We start from the raw sequence: 10,418 nt of genomic DNA, 5'->3' as shown, positions 1-10,418 counted from the left end.
TATACTTAATATAAGTGTTGCTGACTATTAACAGAATGGTGATTGGATGTTGCCGCTAAGGTCTCTACCTTCCTAGAGATTGAGCGACGAGATAATGCTACTAATGCAACTTGTCACTATATATATAAGCAGAGGTTGGTGCCAAAGATCAGGGAAACCTTTCTCTTTACTTTTACAACATGACTATCTGGACAGTGGTGATGATTAATGCAATATGGAGCTACGTGGCACAAAATAAAAGACATATCTTCACCTTGGTACTGATCAAGCACCATATTAAAGGCATGTTGGTTCTTAGAGCATCTCCAGCCGCGCCCCCAACAGGCCCCCCCAGGCCATTTTTTCGGCGCCGGCGCCAAAAAACGCCCCAGTCACGCCTCCAGGACGCCGAAAATCGCCAGTTCGGCCCTTTTTTCCGCCCGGCGGTCACAGGCCGAACCCGGCGCACTGGGGGGCAATTGGGGGCTCCGGCGCAAGGGAAAAGCGCGGCTGGCCCACACCGTCAGGGGAAAAGTCAAGGTTTTCTTCCCCGACTCGCCTCCCACCCCCCGCGCCCTCGGCCGCCACTAGCTATATCCCGGCGCCGCCTGCCGCCCTTCACCGCTAGATAGCCATTCCCCGCTGGAAAAATAGCAGAGCTTCGCCGCGGCAGCCCCTCCAACAGCAGTTGGGCGTTTCCGGCCGCGGAGGTGCAGTTTAGCGGCGGGTACACGCCCACCGGGTGCAAGGTGTTCGGCGATTTGCCTGCCTCGGCGATGGACTCGGATGACGAGGAAGCGCTCGCCGCGCTGCTGGAGGAGGAAGCCGAGGCCGACGTCCAGGAAGAAGAGCATCTCATGGTGCTCGCCGCCCTCGCCCAGCTGCTGGCGAGCAATGAAAAGCCGCGGCGAGGTGGCTCGGCGCCGGGGCGGGTGAAAGCAAAGAACCGGCATCGTCTCGAAGGCTACTGCATGCTCTACTCCGACTACTTCGCCGATGCTCCACTTCACGGCGAGAAACATTTCGGCGTCGTTATCGGATGAGCCGAAAGCTCTTCCTCGGGATTGTGAATTCCATCCGGGAGTTTGACAACTACTTCAAGTGCAAGATGGATTGCACCGGCGCCCTTGGATTCACCTCCATCCAGAAGTGCACGACAGTGATGAGGATGCTTGCATACGGAGCTCCCGGTGATTCACTCGACGACTATGGGCGCATGGCCGAGTCCACCAGCATAGAGTGTTTCTACAAGTTCTGCGGGCAATGGTGGAAGTGTTTGGACCGCAATACTTGAGAACACCCAATGCGAAAGACATTGCTCGGATCCTAGCACAGAATACAGCAAGAGGATTTCCTGGGATGCTTGGAAGCATCGACTGCATGCATTGAAAATGGAAGAATTGCCCATTTGCTTGGCAGGGGATGTACAAAGGCGCCAAAGGCGGTTGCAGTGTGGTACTTGAGGCGGTGGCCACACAGGACCTCTGGATTTGGCACTCCTTTGGTATGCCAGGAACTCACAATGACATCAAAGTGCTGCAGTGCTCTCCTGTCTTTGCCAAGCTTGTTGAAGGTCTCCTCCGGTGAACTTCGAGATCAATGGGCGGCATTACAACAAGGGGTACTATCTAGCTGATGGCATCTATCCGAGATGGTCGACATTTGTGAAGACGATCTCAAACCCTGTGCCAGGAGGCAAGAACGCCTGGTTTGCGAAGATTCAGGAGGCTTGCAGGAAGGATGTCGAGCGGGCATTTGGTGTGCTCCAATCTCGATTTGCTGTTGTCGGTACCCCGCTCAGACCTGGTCCAAAGATCAAATGTGGGAGATTATGACTTGCTGTGTCATCTTCCACAACATGATCATCGAGAGCGAGCAAGAAGACCCAGTGTTTGACACTAAACCATACTACAGGCAGGGTCCTCTAGCCGAAGTTGATCACCAGCTACCGGCAACCTGGACTGCCTATCTCAGTATGCGTCAGGAGATCCGAGACCCACAGGTGCATCATCAACTGCAGAAAGATCTGATTGAGCACCTATGAAGGCTCAAGGGGGCGCCGTGTGATGAAATATGAGTTTTTATTTGTTGAACTATATAATTTGTATTGAACTATTTGTTGTTGTACTTTTTTGAAGTATTTGATTTCCTGTGATGAAATATGTGATAAGAAAAAATTGTGTTGATAATTGAACGCCGAGACACGGCGAACCACGCCGAATATGGGCCTATTCTCGCCCATACGGGCCCTTTATTCGCCGAAATGGGGCTGAAAAGTCGGCTAATTTCGGCGCCTAGGGGCGACGACTGGGCGCAAACCCGCCCCCAGCGCCGATTGTGTCGCCGGCTCGCCCCCAGGGGGCGATTTTTATGCGTCCTGGGGGGCCAACGGCTGGAGATGCTCTTAAGGCAGGTTGGTCTTCCACAGTAGAATAAGCACCCTATTAAAGGAATGGTGGTTCTTTCCACGGTAGAATGCTATAGATGATGACCGGTGCTCCTTTCCTTTGGCTGTTCTTCCGGTAAAACGTAGGAGCGAGCATTTCAGCCAGGGGAAAGTTGTGGGCCGAGAGAGATCATAACAACTTGCAAGCCGAAAATCCTACACAAAAGCACGCAGCCTGGGAAATGGTAGTGTTTGATAAGATCAATTTACCTGAATGCTAAAGTTGTGGTGGCTAAGCACCGAGTCAAAACCGTAAAGCTTTAGGCTCATCACACTAAGAGAAAAGAAAAGTAACTCAACTGGTTGTGCGGTTCGAAGCAGAACACATCACACTACTAATAGAAAAGAAAAGTAACTCCTGGATGTTGAGCGGTTCAAGGCGGAACATTCGTTCCCTACTTATTCTGCTTAATAGTGAAATTTAGGTAGTGGAGCAGATCGCAAAGATTTCAAAGACCCAACAGTTCATGTACGAAACAGAAACAGCAATCTCACGAGAAATACTACAAACAGGGTACAGGAGAATTCATGCTTTTATTTCTCAATGGTGCCACACGCTATGTATGGGACAGGCCAACACACACATTTTTAAACAAATTTGATGCAAAATTATACTCGTTGTGCCACTAACAAGAAACAGCAGTAACGGCTTTAATTATGGCTTTAGACTATTTGATAGTTCGCAGCAACCAAACGGACCCTCTGTGAATACTTTGGAGGGTTGCCTTCCTTCAGAGGATGAATTCCAGTGACCTGACATTTTTCCAGAAACCCAAATAAATAACTGGGGAGATCAGAAAGAAAAAAAAACAGTCAAAACCAAACAGTAGAGTAGAACTAACTAACCTTCAAATCACTGAAAGTATTGGAAGCAGCAAATCCAATAGAGATGGGGAAAAATGTTGACGGGTCAGCCGGGGGGACAATAAATTCCATCGACCCACTGAGAAGGCATAAACATTGGTTAGTGAAACAGGATTTAACTAGGTAGTAGCCACAACTATTGAGTCAATGAAATAACATATCTCATCCACCTGCGGTTTGACTGATCAATAAGGATGATGGACCATTCCAATACAGAGTTTCTTGGGTCATACCTATAAGCACAAGGAGAAGTTAGATAACAATCAGGAAGAGAAGCAACGAATATAAGCAGCTGATCGCCATTGCATTCTGCAACGACGAGCAATAAAATGTACCACCGTTTCTTTACTACTATCAAGCATATTGACATATAGGATGCTAGAGCTTTATTTCATCAATGTCCACTCCTTACTAGCTTGAAACACCAGTTGTAAGGACAATTGGTTTGAATGCAGGTCATCACTACCTATTTTTTAAGCTCAACACTACCAGTTTATATAATATCGACCATATTATCAAAAAGGGAGTGAAGTGGTAATAGGACTGTATAACACCATGCAACTGGATTTGCAAGCATGATTCTCATGTACATTAGAAAATTGTCATTAATAATTTCTGCAAGATATTCTAATAACTAAAACATATCAGGAAACACAAACAAAAGAGTAGCTCGAAACATTACTTCCACTCTCCATCAATCTGTTTAACAGTTGGAGCCTCCCGAAGTGCAGGCAGAGGAATAGATATGACAACATTGTTCAGGTCAAACATCTCTGAAGCCTCATATTCAATGTTGACATAGGTTTCATTTCCAGATACCGAGGGCCAGCAGTTAACTACACAAACAAGACGAATTACAGAATGTCCAGATTAATAGAATACCACAACAGAATAAAGTGATTGCGCACCTGACAGAGGTAAATTCGATTCATTCATCCCCTGGATTCTCCACTTCACAAGTGGTGTTTCATTTTGACCACTTGGGAAAGGCCTGTTTGGATCTTTTGCTCCAACAATTTGCTGGCTGTTAAACAACTCCTTGTGGATATTGGGGTGTGTTTTGAAGCTGAGTCCAGGTACATCTTTGTTTTCGATCTGTACAGCACCATCACATATCAAAAATATAAGCTCCAATAAATTGTGGTGGGCCACTCCATAATGCATAATAGTGTACAACAAGATTTTATTGCTCTGATTAACATCATCAATAAATAAATTCAACATAAATGAATATGAATGTCATAACTTGTGAAAATGACCGATATTGTATTCCCATGCAATAGATGGGCCATGCAAGAATTATTTTAGCTGGAATGTTGACACAACAGAAGAGGACCAGTCTGTTCAATTAGTGTAAAATGCGGTAATAAACTAAACTGACAATGAAAATAAAATGCACTGTTGGTTGAAGTCCAGAAAAATAATACCTGTAACTGGATAAATCCATCTGCATCATTAAGGACCTGAAGAGCAAGGGTTCCTTGCACATCAAAGTTATTAACACCTCCATCTCTTTTAACTATTACATTAAGTTTCTCTTCAATAGTCACGGTGATGGGATCGCTTGGTATAAGAGGCGAGGACCTTGAAGAAACTGCACTTGGTTGTACATCCTCCAAAATGACTTCTCCTTCAGCTTTCAAAGATTCTAGGAACTGATTTGTCTTCTGTGATTTGCCTAATTTCATACCAAAACCTTTGCCAGGAGCAGTAGCAGCAGCTGACGGACGACCTGTAGACATGTTGCTGTTAATTAGACCAAAAATGTCTGTGATATAGCTTCCTGAACTCTCTCTAACAATAGTACAAGGCAGGTAACATAGCTGCCCAGCATTAACAGGGGAAAATCTGCCTTCAAAGACCTGAATAAAACTTCCCTACTTGGCATATCCGAGAAACCCAGAGATTTATCTATCAGCACACAACCAACAATGAAATGCACAAACAGGAGAAATCAAGAGGCAGGTATGTTTTTATTATTAAGAACTATACTAATGAATCTAAAATACTCGTATGGAACGTGCATGAATGGAAGTGCTGCAGTAGGTAAACTCTGAGTTATTTTCATGAATAGTGTAAACTCTAGCGTTTCCTATTGTGTACACAAAACAAACATGAGTGTGTGCATTTCATTACTAATGAATCTATACTAATGAATGTATTTCATATACATGAAAAGAACACCACAATGAAATATAACTACATGCAAACAACACAAAGGAAAGGTGTTAACCAATCCCACAAAATAATTTGTAACAGTAACTTTTCATTAATGTGAGTAACTTATCATTCATGTGAGACAACTATTTGCTTAAAAGACAAAGAGGCCTTAAGTTACCACCTTTGGGTTTACTCGCAAACGAGTCCATATCAGCGCCTATTCCACTTAATCCAGAACCACTTCCAAAGCCAGTACCACTAATGTTCATGTCACTGAAAGTTTTTTCAATAACACGGGGACCAGATATTGATGAGTATCCTCCTTTGTCAAGTTTGCCTTTCTCCATCTGAATCAACACCAACCAGAAAAAAAAATCTCAAGGCATGATCAAAATAATGCTCAATAAACAGTATGGTAAGAGTGCTGTAATTGATGAAATGCAATTGCGATTTAAACAATAAAATACAAATTCATGCTGTCATTTTATAGTAATTGGCACTTTTCCTTTGGATATAAGACAAGTTTGCTAGCAATGCTCACTTCCATAATAAATTCTCCTACATATGCTTACAAGTTCTAATGTTACAGAAATTAGTAATGAAAAAAAGAAAGCTTAGCCAAGACATGCTTACTGGCTAACTGTAAAAGTGTGACCCAAGCAAACATGCGAGACTGAAGCAGCTGATACCAACTATAATAGACCTAAGCTGATGCAAAATTGACAGCTGAAATATCCCAAATAACCCATACAAACCAACTAGAAATTACAGTGTCTTCTTTTTCCTAATGACCAGAGCTCACTAAATTAAATGTCATTTTTTTTCTCCAAGGTAGAATACATAGTGTTATTATAGAGAAAAGTGTATGGTATACCCTGATTTTGTCAAGCTCACTAGCTCTCTTCTTCATGACATCTTTAGTTTCATTGATTTTGCTCTGCATCATCAGCTTATGCGCCTTCTCTTCATGGCTTTCCATCTCACAGTATTGCTTGACTTGTTGCACCGTCACATTTTCCTTGTTTCCGAGAGAGATTGCCTCATCAAATGCAAATATAAGCTCAAATGCTGTTTTACAGATACTATCCTCATCCAGAGAAGAGTACTCAGGCACCTTTATAAATGTTAAGGAGACCATGGTACTGAACTATTGCAAAAAAAGAAATATCACAGCATAGCAGCATACACAATGGTGGGTAGATACTCCCAGCTCTTACACATGATTTATATTTTTAAGTATAATTTATCAACGAAGAATGGTGTTCAAGATACACTATCTGCTGTTTAGTTATCATGAGGGAACAAATACATTACAAAAACTATCACCCTTTTCATGTATTATTTAATGACTTTATTAATAAGGTAGGATTCTAAAACTGGAAAACTGAAGATATGAAAATAGGATACAAGCTTGGATAGTAGCCTCAGTGTGTCCAGATCTTCAAGAATGTTACTCTGCTTGTTTGTAATAAGCAGCAGATATAGGCCTTCAATAGGTTGATAAACATAACGGACACTTTCAGTCTCAAGATAAGTGTGCTGCTTCCCAGTTCCAACAAGTTTTGGGAATGCTGCAAGTAATCCTTCGATCCTAATTCGAGACATGTCAACATACTGTCTTGAAACAAGTGCTGCAATGTAAAGTTTTGAAGGAAATGTTAACCACAAAGGAGCCCTGTTGCATACAAACTCACAGAATATAGAAGTTAACAATGCACTAATCCAGCATTATGATAATAGCTACTCCCTCCATCCCATAATATAAGATGTTACTACAATCAATATGTGAGTATATTGGTTGTAATAACATCTTATATTATGGGACGGAGGGAGTAGTTCACTTCAGTTAGTAAACCTTGGCTGAAAATTATATGCTATATTAAAAGAACAAAATGAATCAATTTATTTGGGGATTGGCATGAATATTCAGTCACTAACTGAAATGTTTTAACTCATCGCACCTTTTCCAGATTTTGAGATGATGGAAGCAGCAAGAACCACCTGGGGGTAGATGAGAACAATCAGTTCCTTCAAACAATAAAGTGGGACTACTTTTTTTAATTTATTTTGCAATAAAGGTCAGGCAGACTTAATATGAGCAATAAAGAAAACTTTTAACATGTTCATGACAACAAAAAACACCATGAGAGCCCAGATCTAACTGGTTATTCATAGGCAGATTGACAGGCTTAAGGCAATTCACCATACCATTTTCAGTAACTTTGTTGGTCCCCCGAACTAACACAAGCCAGCAAATTATGCACCTGCCAGAAGAAGAAAGAATAATGCATCAGCAAACAATCATCCAGCAAAACCAACACTGAGCGGAGAAAAGAAGAGGTAACCGTAATTGCATCACTAGGAGCCATATACTTATTACTAGCCCTTCAAGCTTCAGAGCAACAAAATAGCTGCTGAACATGCTCCTCAATCCAATACATTTTTGTTTGGTTCAAGAATGACATTGCAGATGTACTTGGAACGGAATTGCAGGGAGTTGTGCTGTGATGATTGATTCCCTTACTTGTTTGGTTCTAGCGGGTCACTAACGTGATCGGTTCAGACAGTTGACGCATCATCAAATGGTAAACTAGCACTCAGCAAGAAGACGAACTTCACCGACGAGAACTTGATAAAACCAAACACTGCCGGTTCAATAACTATATGATCCCCCACCACCGGGATGGTTTTAAGTAAAGTGCTTGTAGTGGTGCTCCACCATGGAGCAAACAAGTCTGCAACCAACTGGATGGGTCAGAGAGGAAGGAAGAACTGGATGAGAATGATCACAACAGTGAAGATGCCCAGCGAGGATGGTAATGGCAGATCTCACATTGAAGCTTGCCTGCCTGCTGCCAGAGGAAGGGGAGGGACAGACGGTTGGAACGAGAAATGGTGACACTGCTTCAGATCTCAGGCAGTGGATCTGATCATCAGACTGGGGCAAGGACAAATTTCCATGGAGGCAATCAGGCAAGTGGAACCTTTTTATTCAAACATGTACATCCCATCTCTCAGATTCGGGGGAAAAACATGTCTTATTCATTACATTGTACATTACACCGCTCAGCTCTAGTGCAGAACCAATTTGACCATCAACGACCAATACCACAAACTTTTCATCTCTGAAACAAATATCGCAACGATTTTCAATTGTGCAAACTATTGCCAAACTGCTTTGCATATGAAAAATACATGGTGCATCAGGTAGGCAACAATATACTCAACAAGTTCACATCCAACACGGCCAACCCAACAACTTTAAGCATCCCAGATTTCACCGACAAAATGCACATCGTAAATAGCACTAGGCCTCTCAGATCCGGCATCCTGGGCACGCTAATCTGAACAAACGAGCCCGAGGAGGATCAGGGGAGCGGGCGACTGGGGGGAGTGGGAGATCGGTGGGCCGGGAAGCAGTACTCACGGGCGGAAGGGGAGCAACGGGCAGATCCGGCGGAAGGGAAGCGAGGGGCTAGCCACGGGGAGGAGCGGGAAGGGGAAGCGACGGGAGGAGAATGAAGTGGAGGAGGACTGGAGAAGGAGGAGGGGGAGGGGTTGGGAAATTATACCTTCGCAGGCGAGGAGATGCGCCGGGCCGCCGTCCGCCGGATCTACTGCCTTCGTCCGCGACGAGGGCTATGGAGAAAATGCCGGGAGCGCGCCCGTTCCGGTAGAGTTTTGGCGAGATCTGGAGGGTGGGGGGAAGAAGGTCGCACGAGACGAGAGTGGTTAAAGCGGCGCAAGTTTCAGAGTTCCGCTAGCAATTTCCGCGTAGGACCCCGGGGCCTCACGCACCATTGCTTCCTCAGCACTGTTTCGGGGTTTTTTTTGGCTAGCAATTTTTTTTCTTTTTCATTCTAAAAAAAATGCTCTCAGTTTGAAAGAAGAAAACACATTTATTTTTAAAAACTCATAAAAAGATGAATGTTCAAAAGATATGTGTTTATAACCACTAAAAAAATCAGAGCCAAAATCAAAAGTACACATCAAGAAACAAAAAATTAGACAAATCCAATATGAGTAGTCGGATTTGCATCTGAATATCATAGGAGTTGTAGACACATGTGTTGTGAACCTTCAAAAAAAATTGTGAAACATCTTTGTTTGAACGGTCACTAGGAGGAGAGCTTCCCCGGTGGATACATTGCTTAAAAGAGGCCAAAGGCAAGATCCACCCATTTTGGTTTTGGCTTGAAAACTGGATCGAAAACTTTAACAAATTGACCCCGTTTATGAGGAAACCCGGGCCGAAAACTGTACAGGAACAAAGGGAAACGAAGATGAGGAAAAAGGATGCCCGGGACAAGGCACGACCTAGCTAGCAGACAAAAAACCATCACCACGAGAGACGCAATTAGATGTTGGGTGTCAGCGAGGGATCACAACACCAAGACTTTGCAAACAACCCGGCTCAGGAGCATCCACAATCAACAAGTGCCATAGCAAATACGAGCTTTGACTTGAAGCTCCGCCACAGAAAATTGGAACGATTAGCAAGCTTGTGAGGCATCTTGCATCATCATTGAGCAAAGATGAACCGAGACAACACCAAGAGCACGAAGCTCACCGCGACACAATGATAACCATGAGAGGGTCTTGAGCAAGCATCACCAGGGCGACGCAAACACACGAAGGGTAGGGCGGATGGATGGCAGCGAAGGGCTCACAATGAAGCCTTCACGAAGGTGAACAATGTCTGTGGACGATGTTAGAGGATCAGGTATAGCTTAAGGACCACGCCCCGAGGGAGGAAAGCGACACTAGCCTAGAGCTGTTGTGGTCAACTGACGCTCGGGGCAACAAGGATTACTCTCGGAACCCAGCCCGATGGTAAAGCAACAGGTCGCAACAGCCACTATGATTGCAGATCGACGACTGGTGGCCGCCAATGTTGGGGGGCTCGATGGGGCTATACGCAAGTGCAATGTGGTAGGGGAGGTTGAAGCCGAGGGCATCATATGTGGAT

General features: G+C 44.0%; 1 protein-coding gene across 1 annotated transcript; it reads right to left on the bottom strand.

The window, feature by feature from the left end:
• Positions 1–2,940: 2,940 nt before the first annotated feature.
• Positions 2,941–9,241, bottom strand: LOC109751110 (coatomer subunit delta-1). Its single transcript, XM_020310019.4, has 12 exons — positions 9,022–9,241; positions 7,658–7,713; positions 7,411–7,450; positions 6,857–7,080; positions 6,324–6,563; positions 5,631–5,796; positions 4,717–5,021; positions 4,198–4,384; positions 3,972–4,125; positions 3,460–3,522; positions 3,272–3,368; positions 2,941–3,178 (listed from the first exon to the last, which is right to left on the bottom strand). Exons 2-12 carry the CDS (start codon positions 7,658–7,660, stop codon positions 3,089–3,091), a joined length of 1,569 nt encoding a protein of 522 aa, XP_020165608.1. The 5' UTR covers positions 7,661–7,713; positions 9,022–9,241; the 3' UTR covers positions 2,941–3,088.
• Positions 9,242–10,418: the final 1,177 nt, after the last annotated feature.

Source organism: Aegilops tauschii, chromosome 1 (genome assembly GCF_002575655.3).
Source record: "Aegilops tauschii subsp. strangulata cultivar AL8/78 chromosome 1, Aet v6.0, whole genome shotgun sequence".
In the NCBI taxonomy this organism is placed as follows: domain Eukaryota; kingdom Viridiplantae; phylum Streptophyta; class Magnoliopsida; order Poales; family Poaceae; genus Aegilops; species Aegilops tauschii.
This window is presented reverse-complemented; position numbering and strand designations above follow the sequence as displayed.